Source organism: Chenopodium album, chromosome 2 (assembly GCF_948465745.1).
Source record: "Chenopodium album chromosome 2, dcCheAlbu1.1, whole genome shotgun sequence".
In the NCBI taxonomy this organism is placed as follows: domain Eukaryota; kingdom Viridiplantae; phylum Streptophyta; class Magnoliopsida; order Caryophyllales; family Amaranthaceae; genus Chenopodium; species Chenopodium album.
The window spans coordinates 85,655,634-85,676,499 of NC_137835.1; the positions used below are offsets into that span (position 1 = coordinate 85,655,634).

A 20,866-nucleotide genomic window follows, 5' to 3' on the forward strand; every position below is an offset into this window, starting at 1 on the left:
GAATTGAAGGCAACCGGAACCCGTGAATTGAAAATATATAGGCACCTTTTTGTGGGGACTAGCGAGTGTCGAGCGCATTCAACGCATCCCTTTAAACTAAATTTCCATCTTTTAGGTAGCACTCACATGGCCAGCTTTCCTTTCCCATTTTTGGTTTCCTTAATATCTTTTCATACTCCTTATATTACTCCACCTGTTTTTTTGCTAAATTTATTTTTAAAATCATTATGGTTAATCATTCTGTTTCTGATTATTTATCAAATGCTTCTGTGTCAAAGAAAGGTGGGCAATATAAGAAAATAGTGAAAATTGGTTGATTGAAGATTGAATGGTATTGAATAATAAATAACATAGTGAAGTATGATTGAATAAAAAATAGATAATTCTTAATAAAAAAGCGAGGTTTGATTGAATGAAGAAATTTTTTCTAGAGTAGGAGTGTAGGATCAATGGAGCACCGATTACATTAAGAAGATAACAGGACCAACTTTAATGTGGCATAGCGTGAGGTGGAAATGAAATCTAACTAAGTGTATTAGATTATAGACAATGGTTGAGCTATATTTATGGATTTTTTTTTAACGAAATATATTTACAGGTTATGTTAAAAAGTATGGCAAGACACAACACACCTTGACATGATATGATACCACTCGATACAATATACATATGGGCTCTAGCTAGCCTTTGGAGAATCACCGTATGACACTTATATGATTATATTGGTTGGGCCAAAATAACCCCAATATATGTGAGCTTAACATGAGAAACAAGTATACACTATACAACACCATATGACACAGAGTCGTCATTATTTATCAAGGATAGGGAGACTTGGGTTGTACTCTTTGTGCATTCATTTTTAAATGACATTTTTTGACTTTTGAAACTATTCATAAACTCTATTTTGACTATCTTTAGTGATCTATAGTTATGATAAAACATATTCATGTCAAATCTTATTAAAACCTTCGCAAGGTATATTTTTTTAATAATTAAAGATATTAATGATTGAACATGCGTTGACAAACGTGATAAAAAAAATATGCCGACTTAGCCCAAAGCAACGAAAATAGATTTTAGACAACCTCAGGTGCCCTCCCTAAAAAGGCCAATTCCATAGTGATATGGGCTTGAATGAGCAACAGCTTAACCGAACCATGTGTCAAGGCCGCATGGGTAGCCCAAGTTACTAAAAGGCCCTCATTAAGAAACAGCCCGTTAGCCCAATCAATCTGCTGGAGCGATTATAAATCTACAGTAACCGTAAACATTACGTCTTGTCTGACCACTCTTTCTCGCTCCACCTAAAAAATACAGAGTAACAGAATTAACAACGCACAAGCCTACTCAAATTCTGCCAACTGTAACTTAGTCCACGTGTATTACCGTCATTGGTTCCTATGACCTTGCTCTTCTCACTCTCAACAAACAATACGGAGTACTGTACCTCACAAAAAACCCCTCTTAAAACTCTCTCTAGAGATTTCCTCAAACTTCACTAATCATCTTCTTCTTCAAATATTAATTTCCGGGTAAGTAAAGATTTGATCTTTGGAAAGCTGCTGCAATGTTGTTAAGATTAGGGTTAATTTTGTGTATGTTCGCAATAATCCCATTAAAATCACAATCGGCAGTGTTAAGCATAGATCTGGGTTCAGAATGGCTCAAAGTTGCTGTCGTAAATCTAAAGCCTGGCCAACCTCCGATTTCAATCGCAATCAACGAAATGTCGAAGCGTAAATCCCCAAATTTAGTGTCTTTCCAATCTGGAATTCGTTTGATCGGTGAAGAATCCTCCGCTTTGATCGCTCGTTATCCCGACAAGGTTTACGCCCTAATTCGTGACCTAATCGGAAAACCCTACTCCTTTTCCAAGCAAAAGATCGATTCTTTCTACTTGCCCTACCAAATTGTCGAAGATTCTAGAGGTGTTGCGGCGATTAAGGTTGATGATGGTGAAATTTATTCATTGGAAGAAATGTTGGCGATGATTTTGAGTTATTCGTTGGATTTAGCTGAGTTTCATTCCAAGGTTGCTGTAAAAGATGCGGTGATTAGTGTGCCGCCGTATTTCGGGCAATCGGAAAGAAAGGCGGTGATTCAAGCTGCTCAATTGGCTGGTGTTAATGTGTTGTCTTTGATTAATGAACATTCTGGAGCTGCATTGCAGTATGGAATTGATAAGAAGTTTGCGAATGATTCCAAATATGTTGTGTTTTATGATATGGGTGCCACTTCTACTTATGCTGCTCTTGTTTATTTCTCTGCTTATGATACTAAGGATTATGGCAAGACTCTTTCTGCCAACCAATTTCAGGTATTCTTTTGTCCTCGCCTTTTGTTAATTTGTACTCCCTCCGTCTCTAAATGTTCTTCTTCGTGTTTTGATTGTGATTGTCTCTCAAAAAAATAAGAACTTTGTAGACGGAGGAATTAGTTTTTTTGTATATTTGATCGAGTAACTTATAGGAAAGTGAAGGGATGATGAATGTTGTAATTGGTGCTGCAAAATGTAGTAATTAGGAGATATAAATTGAATTGGAGAAATTGGTTGCTGTATTTTCGTGTGAACCTGTTATTGGTCATACTATAGTGTATTGTTATACAATTTATTATTATTGATGTAGGTTAAGGATGTAGTTTGGAATGCTGAACTTGGTGGTCAACATATGGAATTGAGATTGGTGGAGTATTTTGCTGATGAATTCAATAAGCAGCTTGGAAATGGGGTTGATGTAAGGAAGTTTCCGAAAGCAATGGCAAAATTGAAGAAGCAAGTCAAGCGTACTAAAGAAATTTTGAGTGCCAATACAGTGGCTCCAATATCGGTTGAGTCTATCCATGATGATCGTGACTTCAGGTTTGTGGACTGCTCAATCTGAGTAACTAACTTTGATTTATGCAAGCTTTGTAACCTGTTCTAAAACTTGCATTTTTATGGACTTAATGCATTTACTACACTGCAATTGACTGGAACATTCTTACTTTGTATTTTGTGTCTGATGGTTCAAACTGTGTAAAATTGTATAAAAGGGGCTAGTCCAAAAGTAGGATATAGTATAGTTGATCTTGTACCTTTTCCCATGAGGTGAGTTAGTATAGGTGTTTGCAAAAATTATGAGATGCATTAACTTGCTGAGATGCTCCTGCCGTACTAACTCATGAGGGCTTATCGCATTTTGAAGGATAACTACTGCAATGTGCATACAGAGTTGATATTAATATGTAGTTTAGTACATTTACTCTCTCCGTTTTTAAATACTTGCTCTACTTTCCAATTTCGATTATTTTTAAACACTTGCTCCATTTCCTTATTTGGAAAGATTTTACAATATTTAAATCATTTCTCTCAACTAGTGGACTCAACATAAATCATAAGGAGTATTTTATTAATTTCATATTCTCTCTCTTCCAATTCTCTCAAATACTTTTGCTTTTTACAATTTTTTTTATTCTTCTATTAACCCCACTACTTCCATATTTTATTACTTTCTCCAATTTCTTCTAAAACTGCGAGGAGGGAGTATATAATAATTTCAGTATGGTGTGTAGTTTTACTAGAAATAAATAAAGTCGTAAGTATGTACAGATGCAAACAATAGCATCACAGAAGCTGAAGAGTTGCTAAAGGTTTACTCCTTTTTACTTCAAATTATTGTAGGAGTTCTATAACCCGTGAGAAGTTTGAAGAGCTTTGTGAAGATTTGTGGGCCAAAGCTCTCATCCCACTAAAGGAAGTTCTTCAGAATTCAGGTTTGCGAGCTGATGAGGTATCTGCCGTAGAATTAATTGGAGGTGCCACTCGAGTTCCAAAGTTGCAGGTAAATAATCTTTCTAGTTGCTCCCTTAATGGAAATATATCTTTCCAACAGCTGATCTAAGGTTTGTAATGTCACAGGCTAAGCTTCAGGAATTTCTTGGTAGGAAACAGTTAGACAAACATTTGGATGCTGATGAAGCTATAGTTCTTGGTGCTGCATTACATGCAGCAAATTTAAGTGATGGAATAAAATTGAATAGAAAATTGGGAATGATTGATGGTGCTACATATGGTTATGTGATGGAATTGGATGGTATTGATCTTGTGAAAGATGAAAGTACAAAGCAAGTCCTTGTGCCGCGCATGAAGAAGGTCCCTAGTAAGGTAATTCATTTTGTCTGATGAACTTATTGGGGATACTTATGTGCAGACATTGTCCTCAATTATAGATTTATTGTGTTGTTTTTCATCCTTGGTTACTTTATTGCAGATGTTCCGATCAATAATTCACAAGAAAGACTTTGAGGTGGCTTTATCTTATGAGAGCAAAGACTTGATGCCACCCGGTGTTTCCTCTCCCATATTTGCTCAGTATACAGTCTCTGGATTGGCCAATGCCACTGAGAGGTATGCATTGTGGCTTATGTAGCATGTGTTGATTTGAGTACCTATCACTTTCCATTTATTGTAATATAACTTTTCTTAACTTTTATCCAAACTTAAGAAGTTTTGTGTTTAGACCTGAACTTTTCCTGCTGTTTTATTCTGTTTCAGATACGCATCTAGAAATCTCTCTGCTCCGATCAAGGCAAACCTACATTTCTCTTTAAGTAGAAGTGGGGTGTTAACCTTAGATCGCGCCGAGGCTGTTATTGAGATAACTGAGTGGGTAGAAGTTCCTAAAAAGAATCTGACTGTAGATAACTCCACTTCAGCAAACATAACTTTGAACTCATCAACTGAAACTGCGAGTGGGGATTCTGCTGAAGAAGGTAATGACAATTTGCAGAATGATGGCAGCGCAAATAATTCCTCTAATTCTGGTGCTACAGAAGATAATATCAAAGAGATCATTGAAAAGAAATTAAAGAAGCGAACTTTCAGGGTAACCTTGAAGGTAAATGCTCATTTAAGTATCACTGTTGGAGTATATATCCTTTTTGCATTGGCAAATCAATTGATTTAAATGTCTTGCTTACACACAGGTAGCTGAGAAGACAATTGGGCCTGCAATGTCATTTTCTGAAAAATCCCTGGCTGACGCGAAGCAGAAGCTGGCAGCACTTAACCAGAAAGATGCAGAGCGAAGGAGGACAGCAGAGTTAAAAAATAATTTGGAAGGATACATTTATTCAACCAGAGAAAAGGTTTTTGCCTTTCTTTTGGATTTGATCTCTTACATATTGCTGAAAAAACAAGGCTTTAGTCAGCAATTATTTACAATGTTTGGAGTACTGGTTCTAATTAGATCATATAAGTAATTTAGCTAACATAATAGTGCTCTCATTTCCCATAGATGCACAAAACATAATAGCCATGTAGGTACGTTATGAACAATAAAAGCCTGGCACTATAATTGCCTAATTATATATCTCCCGTTGTTTTGTCTTTAATAGGTTGAAACATCTGTGGAAGTTGAAAAGGTTTCAACTAATGAAGAGCGACAATCATTTATTGCAAAGCTTGAGGAGGCAAGACTTTACCCAGAAAATTCTTCCACTTCGTGAATTTTCTATGATATTCAAATACAAAATAAAATACAAACTTTTTGGTGGTTTCAGATCCAAGACTGGCTTTATATGGATGGAGAAGATGCTACTGCTGGAGAATTTGAAGAACGTCTGAAGATGTTAAAAGCTATTGGTGACCCCATATTTTTCAGGTTGGTTTGGCGCCTTGATTTAGAAAGAAAAAAATTCTTCTAGCTCAATAATGATATCTTACTGATGTCTGTTTCACTTTAGAATGGATGAATTGACTGCTCGTCCAAAAGCAATTGAGCAAGCTAAAAAGTATCTAACAGAGTTAGCAGAGGTATGTAATGTGGCTTACAGTTATCAATTATGATTGCATTATTTTGTGTGTGGCAATAATTAAATGGAAATTTGCAATTAGCTTGAATGTGCCTATAGCAGTATAGCAAGAATGTGTGTGTGTGTGTGTGTGTGTGTGTGTGTGTGTGTGTTTGGCCTAAAAGATGGCATACTTAGTTTTTGCATAATGGCAGATTGTACGTGGCTGGGAGATCAGCAAATCCTGGATCCCAAAAGAAAAAATTGATGAGGTTAACATCTAAATCTGAGAGCCTTTGGCATGTTCTAGTTGGATTGATTTGCGGCATTTTCTTTCAATTAACTTCTGTTGATCATCACTGGGTTTTCAGGTTTTGAATCAAGCTGATAAGTTCAGGAAGTGGTTAGATCAGAAGCAGGCTGAACAGGAGAAGTAAGTAGTATCTGTGCAAGTTGCTTAGCATTTTTGTTATATAAACTTGTAATTTGTTTTTTTGTTTTTATTGATAGCCTTTTTCATGCAATCTTTTTTTGGCACAATGAGTAACCCTTATATTTATGGTTTAGAACAATTATCCAGTTATCCCCCTTCTTAATAGAGTATAAGAAGCAACATTTTACTCTATTTTTCTCATTCTCCATTTCAAGGATTAATTTTCAAAATGTGTACTATGAAGGTTGACGGAATACTTGGAGAACTGTCGGAGTTTCTTATCTGTTCATGTTAAGATTTGTCAAAACTAAATTTGGAGATTTGATCCAATCTATAGTGTCTTTGTTGCTTGTCTTCTTCAAACACTTTTATTTTGGGAAAAAAAAAGGAGATTTATATAGGTTATGTTATCTTACTACGCTACAAATACAAGTGAATTTGAAGATTCAGTCCAATGTGCAATGTCTTTGTTGCTTGTTCCCATGAAACTCTTGCTTTCTTCTTTGAAAAACGGCAGGAATACTGTTTTGGATTGTCATATTTGGTCAATATTTTGGGAGTTTAAGCTGAATTTAGAGTTTATTAAATTTAGTCATTAATGTCTTTGGTGCTTGTCCCGTCAACTATTATATTGCAGGAACTAATGTTTGATTAGTCTCATTTATGTTTTTTTCTTGTTAATTGAAATCTAGATTGCACTTAACAAATTGAAAATGGCTTTTCTTACTTGTTGCCTCATCTAGTTTACCCTTGAAACCATGAATATATTGTTTTGATTAGTACAATGAATGGCATTTTTTTTTGTTTGATCTGCAAATTCTAATGTTGTTTGTATTTTGACAGGGCTTCTGCTACAAGTGAGCCTGTGTTTACTTCCGAGGAAGTGTACAACAAGTTAGCTGATCTTCAGGCTGAGGTATGTCTGATCTTTAATAAATGCCTAAATGGTGACATTATGTTTATCATAACCTGATTTATGGTTCAATAGTTTTATCAATGACGGCAAATTTTGATTCTAGGTAACTAGGGTGAATAGAATCCCAAAACCAAGGCCAAAAGTAGAGAAGCCTGTTAAGAATGACACTAACACTGAGAAAACAGAGAAAGATTCGAACTCTACTTCTGGCACCAGTGAGGAGAGCTCTACCAAGGAAGATCCAGAAACTTCTGATGGCTCAGTGACTGATAATGCTGACCCAGAGTCTGGATCTCATGATGAACTGTGATGTGGTGTGCTACCCCAATGATAAAACCATACAATTCATGGTCACAAATTACTTCTGCCGAAGGCTTTTCTTGTTGGAACAAAGTTCTTGCTCAAGGACACATTCCTTATCGACGTATTTATCTGCTCAGAGACTAGTTGGCATAGAGATTTCCCTCGAGTAAAGTATATGTTGGCTTGAGCCATAGGTTCCTGAGCCAGTTCGACCCCTTTTTAATTGGTCTGAGATACGAAATTTTGTTAGAAAATAGCAGTTACGGATTACCTGTACTAACACCTTATGTTGTGCTGTCTTGTTGGAACTAGTAACATTTTTACCATAATTATAGCAATCCTCTTCTTACAAAATCTATTGCATGTACTGAAAAAAATAATGCTGTCTTGCTTGTGTTTTCTTTTTCTTGGACATTTATCTGTATACAGCTCACTGGACAAGCCACTCCATTGTTTTCTGAAAGTATTATTTACAATCATTGATCTTCGCTTGGTTCAATTGGACCAGACGTGTAGCTTGATAATGTGTTGACAATTCAATACATGACATTAATGTGCAGCTCTGTTCTTATAATCTTCCCAAGATCCCAACATAGGATATAATGCCGTTTGTCAAGAACAACAATTTGTTTCAATTTTGTGTGCGTGTATCTAATGAAGCTTCCTTATGTACAACCCCATATAGGGTAATAATCTAAGAATTAAGCTAATCCTCCGTATTGTGTGATAAGAACATACCGTGAAGGGTAGTTCATTGCTGCTGTGTTGAACGAAAAATGATTCCCTGAAGCTCTCAAAGAGTCTATCCATTGCTTGCATATTGCATTCTTGCAAAGACATCTCCTCTGCACACGGCGCCCTGTATTGCTTGGTCCTTGGTACATATTTTTGTTAGAAAATGGCATTAAAGTTGTACACATGGTAGTACACGAGTACTAACACCTTATGTTTTGCCTGTATCATACGTTGATACTGAAAAAGGTAATTATCATAATTGCAGCAATCTTCCATAATCAGTTAAATTTGACAAAGTACAAGTATTAAGAGGCCTTAGATAATGAAGCTGATGTTTGTAATTGTCCTGTAAAGCATATATATAATAGATAATGTACAATAGTCCTTTGATGAAAAGTAGTGACGGACTAAGTAGGTTAACTCAGCTCTTTTAATTGAGCAGTAGAGTACAGTACTCGCATCATATCAAATCATATTATTATTGTCGATTCAAACAGTTACTCGATCGTACCACTTACTCTGTATGCGTGTTTTTCATGGCTTCGCTTCGCTTCGCTAGCTAGTTTGGTCCACCTTAATATTATCTCTTAATCGACTGTACAATACTCATACTCATGCTCACGATTATCCATAACAGTGCTATTCCATAAAATGCCTTTATTTAGCTCTTTTCTACGGAGTACTTTCTATTTTCTTCTGTTCTTACTGCTTTTACACGGTTCAACTACATACTTTACCTTGATCATATCATTTTTTGTAACAAATTACGTCGTTCATGAAACAAGGTAGATCGCATAGAGGAAGAGGTAGTCATTTTTTAAATTAAAAGTATCTTTACCCTGCTAACATGTAACATCATTGATCATACATGCGTGATAATTGCTTAATCGACCTATTTTAGCTTCTTGACAGTTGACATACGTATATTTAAATTGACATTATAAGTGTAGTCTGTTACAAATTTCATGGTTACAACACCAATAAGCTAATTAAATAACAAGACATACAGACGACTTATACTTGTATATGGCTGTGTTTTCAGGCCAAGCAAACACGTGAGCTAGGCATGAATAGTTGCAAGCTCTTGGCCTTGGAAAGTTGAAGTATACCTATTTCCCTTCATTTTCATATAGAATGGAATGTGATCATCACTATCCTTTGTATCAAGGCGGCTGCTGCTATTAATTGCTTTCTCCTCAGCATCCTCCATAACCGCCATCATCAAGTTGTTCTTCTTGTCCTGGCGATATGCCATTAGAGCTTTTGCTAACAACACTAACGAAGCCATTTGATTGATAGGATTGATATAGGCTGGGAGTACAAAAATTATGTAAGTTTATAATTAAGGAAAAATGTGTGCGTTATTATATGTGTCACATTAAGACCCTTAGCCCCTTATATAGATACTTGTATTTCTAACCAAATTTTGAATAAATCCAGCACAATTAGTTGATGAGCATCTTTATTTCTTGTCTAAATATTTCAGGAAATTTAAAGAAAATCTATTTTTTGGTTAGAAACATGGCATTAGCAATTCATTCGGACACTACAATAAGTTATTAATTTTTGTAAAAAAAAAAGGTTGGTTAGGAAGTAGGCAACAATCTAAGGCAGAATTTATTTAAATAAGCGGACTTTTCATGCAATCCTTGTTCTTAGAGGATGTTTCGATCTAAATTGCATGATAGTCAATTGAGGCGTTGGACAACCACAGATTTAAGAGGCCAAGAGAATGAAAGCATAAGCATGTTTAATACCTTGGTATATTAATTAAGCAATGACTTAAATGTGATGTTTTCCTCGGATAGATGACTCACACATGTACGCGTAGTGATAATTAATTGATAAGTTGTGGGTCCATTCGAGTTGATGAGTCTTTATCTCATAATAAAATCATTCTCATGATGCAAATCTCCTAACGCGATGTTATATTATTGTATTTTATTATTTTGTGCAACAATCGCTTGTAATAGTTGATGAAACTATTAAAAATGTTACCTTTTGAACAATTTGATATCAACCATAAAAGATAATCTTAATTTGATATATTTTGGAGGTAATGGTAATGGCTAATAGAAGGGAGGGGCTGAAAAAGAGGGGTTGTACCAAGTAATTAATAGCAGCGCTTAGTAAGTTAGTAAAATAGACAAATGAAAAGGTTAGTTGGAGCAAATTTTTTCACTTATTTTCATCATTTAGCCCTTTAAATATGCGAGTATATATGTACATTTTTAGTGCTCCAAACAGCTAATAACCAAGGTGGTCACCAACTAAATTTAAAAATCATCCATAGTCTTTGTAAATCGACATCATAAAAACCTAACTCAAATTGCTAATTTAATGACTAACAATAACAATTAGTCAAACATATGGTGTCAAGTGATTAAAGATACCCGTGATAAAAGTTGTACATTAACAAGCACGAAAACAAATGTGGTGCAATTTTTTAAAAACGGGGAAAATGTGTATTATTGGTGGCATTTAAATTTCTCATACCTGCCTGATTAATTATATTATGAGGTTGTCTCTTGATTGCGACATTGAACGAATTTAAGCTGGAATCACATCGTTCATACAGTATGATAATTACCTAAGACTCAGCATTTCATTTAGGATCGATGGTATTCACCAAATTAAATAAAGACTTTAAATTAGGAAAGTTATTGCAATATACTCCACTCCCTAGTCCCTAGTACTTAATTCACCTAACATTATTATTTTTGTGACAAAGATCTCTTAAAGATGACAGTAAAGTAATCATGTCATTATTGGAAACAACTCAAATAAGCATGATTATCTAATTAGATTGATGAGGTTAATTAAAGTGCATGCCATCATTATCTCAATCATCTGGCCCATTAGCTAGCCCCCCCCTTTTTTTTTTTTTTTTGGAGAAAATTGGCTAGCTATTCATAGAAAGCTACTAATAATCCTCCTTTATTTTAATTAAAATTTTGATATAAGGTTTAATTGATTTGTTTATCTTCTATAATTAATAATTATTCAAGAATATGTGGTCATTTGTTGAAATAATGAATACAGCTCGACAACAGCCAACAATAACTTAAATTCATAAATTCAATCAAAAGTATGAGTGCTTCTCTTCTCTCATTGAATATTCACTCAAACTGACGAGTAGGAAGCTTTCGTGATAGAATATACTTATATACTTAGTATAATTAATATTTTTTAATTAGGAAACCAACCTACACAATTTTATATGCTTCCTTTGTTTTTTTTAATTATTGTACTATGAGTGATTTCATGCTTACCAATGCATACTTTATCTATTAATATATTTAATAATAGTTTTGTAAAAATTTATAAAAAGTTGATATTTGAATAATAAATTTCAAAATATTTGAATAATAGATTTTGAGACGAATCTAACTAAATTCTCACGATTATGCAAGTTTTCGTTACAGAATAATCACAAAACATGGTCAATGAAGGTTATGTGAATAGTATAAAAGTCATTATGATACAATAAAAGAAAAACAGAAGTACTTTTTTTCCCTCTCTTTATGTGTTTATGAATTCGGAGTAACTCATAGTCTTGCCTTAAAATGGGGAATAACTAAGCCACTAAGGTATTACTGTTTTAAAAATTGTAACTAATTCATTCTTTAGGAATAGTGTTGTACATTTGGGCGAATAATTGTGTTTTTGAACGCTCTTTTTCGTGCATGAGATTGAACCTATATAGATTGTACGTATTTCATGAAGACTTGTTGAATGTTTGACATGACATATGCACTTAACAACGTAACCCTCGGTGGATTGAAAATTTAAAAGCTTTGACATAGTATTATACGCGTATATGGTCAAATAAACTAATTAAATGTGTTCATGATCACTCTTTTCATGAGATCGTGGCTAGATAGGTTGTACATATTCATATAAAATTATTAAATGTTTGACATGACATATGTACTAAAAAAAATCCAAATGGATTGCAAGTCTAAAAACATACACGTAGTGTAGTAGGCATCTAAAATCCAAATGAGTAAATGTTCATTGTGGGTATAATTAATCATTACTGGTATTATTTTTAGATATCGTTAGTGCTATAATTGTCTTTGAGTTATGGCATATTTTTATAACAATTAGATCAATTGAACCATGCCAATCTTTTCAATTTGTCAATGTCAAATAGTCTATAAGTAGTATTTATTTTCTTATACATGAATGATTATGTCTACAATTAATTCAAGTAGATTGATTAATATCAAATATTTTTATGATAAACTTGAATTAGTCTAGTGATAGATTGAATGATTAATTGCAATTATCAACTATGGGGATTGTACCAATAATTGTATGCATACAATATAAAAATACTCCCACAAGCAAAGCAAAGCAAATCAAATCAAACCCTGAAAAATTAAACTTTCTTCAAATGAAAAACTTTCTACTAGTAAGTAGTACTAATAGATATACTTAGCTTAATTAAGACATTGGCCTACATTACAATAAATAAAATAAAATAATGGAAGGCGTCATCCACGCAGAATAATTAGCAATTCTTAACTAAAAAAAATGAGATCACCTTCCATTAATTTCAACTCTTAAAAAAAAAAAAAAAAAAACCATGATTATATACATCATTTTCTGCTTTTCCAAGTGTCTCTATCCAACAAGCTAGCTACTAGCCCACCACAAGCTAAGGTCATAATAATTATAATTATAATAATAATTATGGTGATGGACGGATGAATGGCAGTACCAAAAATGGAAATTTCTTTTTTCCCTTCCTTTCCCATCTTGTAAGTTGTACGTCCAACTTTAGAAAAAAACTGCTCCTACTAAACTAGAAAATTGGATTGACAGACCATATAATATATTATATATTTAATCTAAAATCATTGATCATTGCGTCTCTTGAATTGGTTGAGGCGACAATCACTTAGTCTTGAAGCATGCATTGCTCTCTTATATTCTCCCCATGTAAAAGGCTTGTATAGGCTTGGATTCAATGGTGACACCATCTCTTCTATTGGCGATATTGTTGCATTCAATGGTGGTGCCCCGAAAAAGATCATCGACATCCTTGCCTTGCTTATCGAACTATTTGCCATTGCTCTATGTTTAACACTTCCAAATCTCCCATTCGTCAATACCTACACACGCGTAAACATACATTTCTTAGACTAAAATCGATCATATTTGAATGTTACCCACAATGGTAAGTTATTAGTACTAGCATAAATAAGGCAAGTGACCAAAAAAATATCTAAAATGGATGTGCCAACACCCTCGTATAATCAATGACTTATTAAAACGGTACAATAATGTACAACTTAGGAATTGAGATAATATTGGTGAATGAAAATAGTAAAAAAAGAAAGCACCTGAAGGGCATCCCCCACCATAACATAGAAGGCATTGGGATCAGGTTGTACAGGAAGCCACAAACCATCAGGCGTACAAATCTGTAGGCCAGGAATATCGTTGGATCTTAAGATGGTTAAGATCTGAGGGTCAGAATGCTCTCCAAATCCAATGCGTTCACCGTTGATGAAAGAGTCCCAATTTTTAAGGGCAGGGTAGTGATTGAGTCTTAGGAGTGAATCACTTTGAGGGTCTCTGATTAAACTGCTCAATATAGATTTGTCTTGGACCCACAGTCCCTCCGCCATCAGATCTAGTAACGAGCATGATAAATCTGATACTGCCTCCACGTAATCATTTACCGCGTCACTACACAATCCAATACAAGTATATTATTAGAGTCAAGCTTTAATTCATGCCTTCTGGATATTAATATTTCGCCCACTATTAGTTACCAAAATGCCTGGTTATATTGAAAATACTACTGGTAGTAAATAAATAAAAGGTAGATATAATAATATACAGTAAGTGGCACATGTGAAAATTGGGTGGGTAACAGAGGAGAGGTAGGAGTGGATTCTTCAATTGGAAAGATGTAAATGGAGTACCTTCCACCCTCAATATAGAAAATGACACTGACGCTGACACTCTGTATTGTTTACTCTGTACAAAATAGATTAAATTGCTGAATTGATATTGAATTGATTTGATTTGATTAGTGAGAAGTAGGGATGTCAGTGGGGCGGGTCAAGTAGGAGACCCGCCCCATCCCCGCCCCAGTGGGGCGGGGATGGGTCTTGGTTTGGTGGGTGGTGGGGCGGGGATGGGGATGAAAACGATACCCGCCATGGGTGATGGGGCGGGGGTGGATTTTAAGTTGTACCCGCCCCACCCGCCCCACTTCGTACCCGCCCCATCCCCACCTCATACCCACATATACTTTTATATTATTTTATAAAAATAATTACGTGAAATAAATATTAATTATAATATTTTGTACTACACTTATGTTATAAACAAAAATGTGTGTAATATTAAGAATATTTTTTTTAATATTATAATCCGTATTAATTATGTAGGATTGTGTATTTGAGACACGGAAATTTGGTGGGTCTTGGGTGGGGATTAGGCGGGTATTTGGTGGGGATTAGGCGGGGATGGATATCCAAGTGGGGGGTGGGGCGGGGATGGTTTTGGAGTTGTACCCGCCGGGGCGGGGATGGGGATGAATATTAGACCCGCCGCGGGGATGGGGATGGGGATGGGGATGAAAATGATAGGTGGGGATGGGGATGGGAAGGCCAACATCCGCCCCGCCCCGCCCCATTGACATCCCTAGTGAGAAGTCATTGATACTTATTTTCAGACTCTGAGCCCCTGTTTACAGCAATGCTACTTTCCACTTTACTTTACAAATTCTACTGCTACAAGTTTCCTTCTAGACTTATGCCCATTGGACGCGCCTCCTACACTTAATTGGTTAGACCTCTTACCGTACAACTTCATCTTTTTCAACTCACATTTCATTATCTACCATAAACAAAAATCCTACAATTTGAGTTTAAGTTCTATTCGTATTCTTCTCCTTATCTTTTCAAATCAAGTAATATTTGGTCAAATTACAGAGTATAAATAGTAAAAATATTATCCACACTTCTAGAATTAAATGATTATAAGACAAGTCAAAAACAATTTAGATATTAAGGATAGGAGTGGGGAGATAGATGAGATATTATTTATAATATTGGTATGTAAACAGGTAGACCGTAGAATACGTATCTTCTAAATTTAGCATTTGAATGAATGGATGGAAGAATATTCTTGGAGACATGCAAAAATAAAAATGTAGGCTCATAACTAATGATTAATGATTATGATCACCAAACAAATAATGTGAATAAAAGAAGCAACGTGGAGAAGGTAGCTATCATATAAATGATACGTTGCACAATAATGGAATTTTATGTGTAAACGTTTCCCTTGTTCAACCACATAGACTCCTTTCTCTTTGGTCCATTTTTATTTGCTAACTTATTAATACTATATGTTACATTCTATGGTTTTGATGCATGCCAACTGATTTTTCTTCTTATTATTTGGCAGCTGATGCCAACTGATGATGATATTTATTTATACAGAGTAGAGGTACATCCACATCGATCAAGTTGCCACTATTACTCATATTTCTTTCATCAAGCTAGCTAGATGGTACGGGCTATTAGTCCTCCGATCATGACAAATCATTAAAATATATACGTGTACTACCGTAGTAGATCACAAGATCAGTACCTTTGACCGATTAAATAATTAATTATTACATTATTCATTCAAATTGAACTACTAATATCGTAATATTTATTGCGGATTATATATATTGTTCTGTACTCGCTTCAAAATACACAATGTTTATTGTTTTTTTTTTTTTTTTTTAATATGATAGCTAGAAATCTGATGGATGATATATGTCCAAGTGTATATCAGTATTGTTCAGGTTCTTTTGCGTGCATCTTAGTTGGTCAATTCAACTTATGTACTCCGTAATAAAGGAAATTAAAAATGATTGGCTTTAAGAGGTTTAATAATAAATTCTAGAACAAAAGTCAATGTCAATAAAAAAGATGGTAACACAAATAATAATAAACAATTAAATCTCATGTTGTACTATAAAACTAAACTTAACTATTCCAGGCAACAAGTACGTACTCCTATAGTCCTTATACGACTAATACGAGTACTATAATGGGGTACAATTGTTAAAAAAAAAATCCTCTGTTTTCATTTTCTATGGACAAGCTAGGCTAAGCTAAACTAGGCTAGGAAGATGAAATGAAGATGGTAACATTGTATCATACTCTTAATAAGTCATGTCAACTGTGCTATCTTTTATTATGTTACAAAAATAATATGGTTGGACGATTAGACAACATTTTCTGGCCGACAATGCCTAAAAATACAAGTCAGGACATATTATAATTTTACTTAGAAATTCTTCACCAAAAATACTATGATTCCATGCATATTTTACTGGAAAAAAAACAATCAAAAGTACGTATGCACCTCTGTTTTAATTTAGTTAACATATATGTATATATGTAAGACGCGATAATAAAACAGTAAAAATAAAAAAAATAAAAAAAATTACCTGAAAAGAGGCGGATGAGTGGAAGAGTTGTTAGCGTGAAGGAGAAGGTACTCAAGGTCACCAACGTCACCATTGGAGCCAATGTTACGGAAGCCATAGCCAAAGGGTTTAGGGACGGTGGGACCCACAGCAAGGTGTTTCTGAGGCGTGGGCTTAGCGAAGAAGTCGAGACCTTGTCTTTCGAGGGAGGAAATGATATCGGAGGAAACACCGTGATTAATGACCTTAAAAATGCCGAAATCTTCGCAGGCCTCAACAATGAGACCTGTTAAGGGGGACCTGTGTTTGTGTTTAAGAGAAAGATCAATGGTTGGCACTCCAACTGCCTTTGTTTTCTTGCTTCTCTTTAGAGGGTTTGTAGAAGCTACAACCATGGTGATCAATCTATATCAGAATCAATAATACTCTTATAATATAAAACTTGATATTTTGAAAGATGATGGATGGAGTAGTATTTTAGAGTTTGACAATTTGGAGAAAATAAATGTGGGTTTAGGAGGGAGGGTTGGGGGGTATATATAAGGGACGGGGTGGTCAAATACTCGAATATCTATTATTTTTTACTTTCATTTTATTTTTATGAAAATTAAATAAAACTATTGTATTCAAAATCAAAAAATATAAAAAGGCATGAAGGAGGCGAGATAGATTGGAAGGAGGGTGCGGGGGTGCCGTGTGATGGATGGTGGGGCCGTGGGGTTATGTTGAATTTGATTGTTTTTTTTAAACCTATGATATAGAAAATTTGTCCCCCACCCGACCCCCTATTTTATTTTTTTATTTATTTATTTGTAACATTCAAATTTATGACCCATATCCATAGTCCTTTTTAAGTTTTTCGTACAAGTAATGGATAGGATCAAATCAGAAATATAATCAAGTCTACAATACAAGTATTAGCTAGTTACTCTATATTACCCCGTGTTAAAATTTCATTTGGTATTATTTCTTTGATACAAAGCGTGTTATAAGATTGTACACTGTTGATTTCTAGCAAGATACAAACATCATGATCAATAGAAATCATTGACAATAGCAGTGATTATTTAATAATTAAAAGCGTGGTAGTTATTATTATAAGTAGAATGTGTACTAGCTATAAAGGGTTAAAATAGATTATGCATTGGTTGGAAAAAAAACACTAAAATAGATAGGCATGTGTGTGAATAGTCACAACTAAAAAAAAAAACACAAACTTTTAAATAAAACGGATGTTCAGTAAATTACTGAACATCCGTTATAAAGTGACAATTAAATGTGCAAAAGTTACACTAAAACGCACAAAAGTTACCGTGACATATATAAGAGTTATTTATGCTTTATTGATAAATTTGACAAAAATGACACTAAATTTGACAAAAGTGACACTAAATGTGACAAAAGTGTACTCGATGTACAGTAAATTACTGAAAACCGGGTGTATACAAAAGTTTTCCAAAAAAAAAAAGGGGTCTAAGAAATAGTCAATGAGTAGAAACTGTAATTAGGTGTGCGCTTGATTAATTCCTAATTAATTAGGCTCCTATCTGCTTCCATAAATTGGCTCACCCAATTAAAGAAGCTAAGAGATTGTATAATGTATGGCGTGGGCATGGACATGGACGGAGATGAGATGATATGAATAATCAATCAAAGGGAAGATAAGCATCCACGTTATGTGTGGGGGACGGGGGAGGTAGGGATGGCGTTTTTCAGGGATTTAAGTTGCCGCACCAGGGTCTTCTCTTTAGACATCTAACCTGCAACTAGCGGCACTTTGTCCCCCCTCCTTTCTTTTTTATATCTCTTTAACTCTCGTCTATTTATGTAACTATTATACATATTAACGAGTACTCCGTAGTAGACATAGAATCGCATGAAAATAATTAAATACATGTCAATATAAATTTACTTATAATGTCAGTTACATGTATAACACTTGTGTTACCTATATAGATAAGTACGGAGTAAAAAATTAGATTTAAAAAGTAGACTTTTTTCCTACCTTAGCATTGTCAATGCATGTATAAGACTGTAAGTACGTGTGGGCCTTACGTAAGCCGTGGACATTAGACCTTAACTCGGGTTAACAAGAAAGAGAGGGGAGTGAGAGAGACATTTGTGTTTGACTTTGTCTAAGCTAATTTGACTACTACCTATACAAGTAATGTTATCATTAATTAGTGTGCCTTAATTCTTAATCTATGTTGGTGACCAATAACTCCGTTACAACTTAGAAATCATTACTTTAAGATGTCTCATTACCTGCCTTGCACCTACCTAGGCTTTGTGTAATTCTCTAATCCTTCGCTTATTCATTCATGTATGACGTAACATAGCAAATCAAAAGCTTGTGAACTACTATAGTTTCCAAACTGAATGCAGTAAAAAATAACACATCTAATTATATTTTCTACTTTTAACCTCTTATTACTCCGTGTATATATATACAATTTTTACAGACATGCATAATACTTCATATTTTTCTATAACTTCTTTTAGATATAATATTAGCTTAACTATACATATAAAAAATAATTATACTCGGTACTTGTAAAGATTACGAGTATTATATTAATATTGTAACTTAATGTATTATATACATCCTTTTTTTTTTTGTCAATGTACCTTTTTGATGGAGCAATTGATCTCATATCACGGATTTTTTATTTTTCACTTGAATCCTCTTCACTGAAGAAGTAAAGAGAGTGAAGCATAATTAAGGAAGAGGATTTATCATATATATTACTAAGATAACATTGTGAACAAATGTCATCAAATTAAAGATAAATATTGTACTTTAATTATTTTTGTACTGGATATTAATTAATGATGAAAAGGCTTTATTTATGAATAGGTTAATTAGAATGATTCTTCATGTGTATGTGTAGTCGAATTTCCTAACAAACAGAAGAATAAAACTTTCCAATGGCCATCAAAAATTGAAACCTTTAGCTAAAAAGTTGACATGATTGGTTTCTCCCTTAATACGAGGGGCTTGACTCGCTTTCATCCAAAGCATAAGTATTTAGTTTTGTGTCGGAAGGCCGGTTTATTAGAAACTTGATTAACAAATAATTATACGACATTAATTAATTAATTAATTATATTATGTAATTGCAGGGCAAGGTATCTCAATTAAACTATTTAGAAGGATGTGACTTTATGTACTTCTCTTACTAGCCACATGGCATAACCTTCGACCCATACCCCATGCAGGTTGATGTCGTAGAAAATCTTAAACTCTTGATTATACAATGATGGTCGTATTATTAATCAACTAATTTAATCCGATGCAAGTACAATTGTAAGATATTCAATTTGATGATGTGTATTTTGAAGCGCGGATTCATATTTTTATTTGGCCGTGACTTAATTAGCTTAACCACCCAATTAAGCGTAGCCAATCACGTACATTATTGATGATAATTATAATTTATAATCATGTTTTTGCTGTTTTAAGTTGGGGCAAGTACTGATACATGCCTAATTAGTAATTAGTTCCCGGTCTGAGATAAATTAATTGAAAAAGGTGATACAATTATTAATTAGTAGAAAGATGCCTCTAAAAGAATGAATAAAATAGTGAAAAGTATGGTCAAAATCCAGATGATTGAGTTGACTAATGAGGCGGTTTAGGCATTATTAAATTTGTGTTTAGACTGCTTTAGAGAATAAAATAGTTGGGCAGGGAAGACAGTTTAGTGTACATTTACCAAACATGCACGTGCACTTAGCCTTTGACAGTAACTTTGAGGGTCAAAGGTTTGTGTAAGATTGGTACAAAGACCCGAAGAACCTAATACCAACAACACAATAATAGAATTCATAAATCCCACTACTTTTTAGTCATACCTATTTCTTTCTTAGCTTGCACCTCACGGCTTTTTTTTTTAAAGAGGAGAAGCTTATCGGCTTCACTGTTACATCAACTATTGTCTATTGAATTGATTCAACGTGTCTGGCTCTAACGCCCTATCGAATAAACACTTTGCACTACGACCTTGTTATTATCCCGACTAATAGACTGAACTATCAAATTTATCTTATCTTATCTTATTGTCTACGTCATACCTTTTACATTATTTCATTTATGCACATTTAGTAGCACTATTATATGATGTTTTTCTTTTCAATATATTATATATGTGTTTTTAAATAAATTAAAGATTATTAGAGAAGAGTTATGGGGTCATGGTGACTAAAATGAAAAATGTGTTGTGCAATGCACCATTGCATGTTTTATTGGTGG

General features: G+C 34.2%; 2 protein-coding genes across 2 annotated transcripts; one reads left to right on the plus strand and one right to left on the minus strand.

The window, feature by feature from the left end:
- The first annotated feature begins 1,313 nt into the window (after nt 1-1,313).
- On the plus strand, nt 1,314-7,942 carry LOC145605267 (heat shock 70 kDa protein 17-like). The gene is made up of 14 exons (XM_081661319.1): nt 1,314-2,320; nt 2,631-2,863; nt 3,665-3,824; nt 3,902-4,147; nt 4,254-4,390; nt 4,538-4,880; nt 4,969-5,130; nt 5,380-5,454; nt 5,545-5,645; nt 5,728-5,797; nt 5,991-6,047; nt 6,147-6,208; nt 7,052-7,124; nt 7,228-7,942. The coding sequence occupies exons 1-14, from the start codon at nt 1,571-1,573 to the stop codon at nt 7,432-7,434; spliced, it is 2,676 nt and encodes an 891-aa protein (XP_081517445.1). The 5' UTR covers nt 1,314-1,570; the 3' UTR covers nt 7,435-7,942.
- A 4,610-nt stretch (nt 7,943-12,552) lies between these two features.
- On the minus strand, nt 12,553-17,111 carry LOC145591820 (gibberellin 2-beta-dioxygenase 2-like). The gene is made up of 3 exons (XM_081648316.1): nt 16,636-17,111; nt 13,514-13,862; nt 12,553-13,282 (listed from the first exon to the last, which is right to left on the minus strand). Exons 1-3 carry the CDS (start codon nt 17,007-17,009, stop codon nt 13,025-13,027), a joined length of 981 nt encoding a protein of 326 aa, XP_081504442.1. The 5' UTR covers nt 17,010-17,111; the 3' UTR covers nt 12,553-13,024.
- Between the last annotated feature and the right edge of the window lie 3,755 nt (nt 17,112-20,866).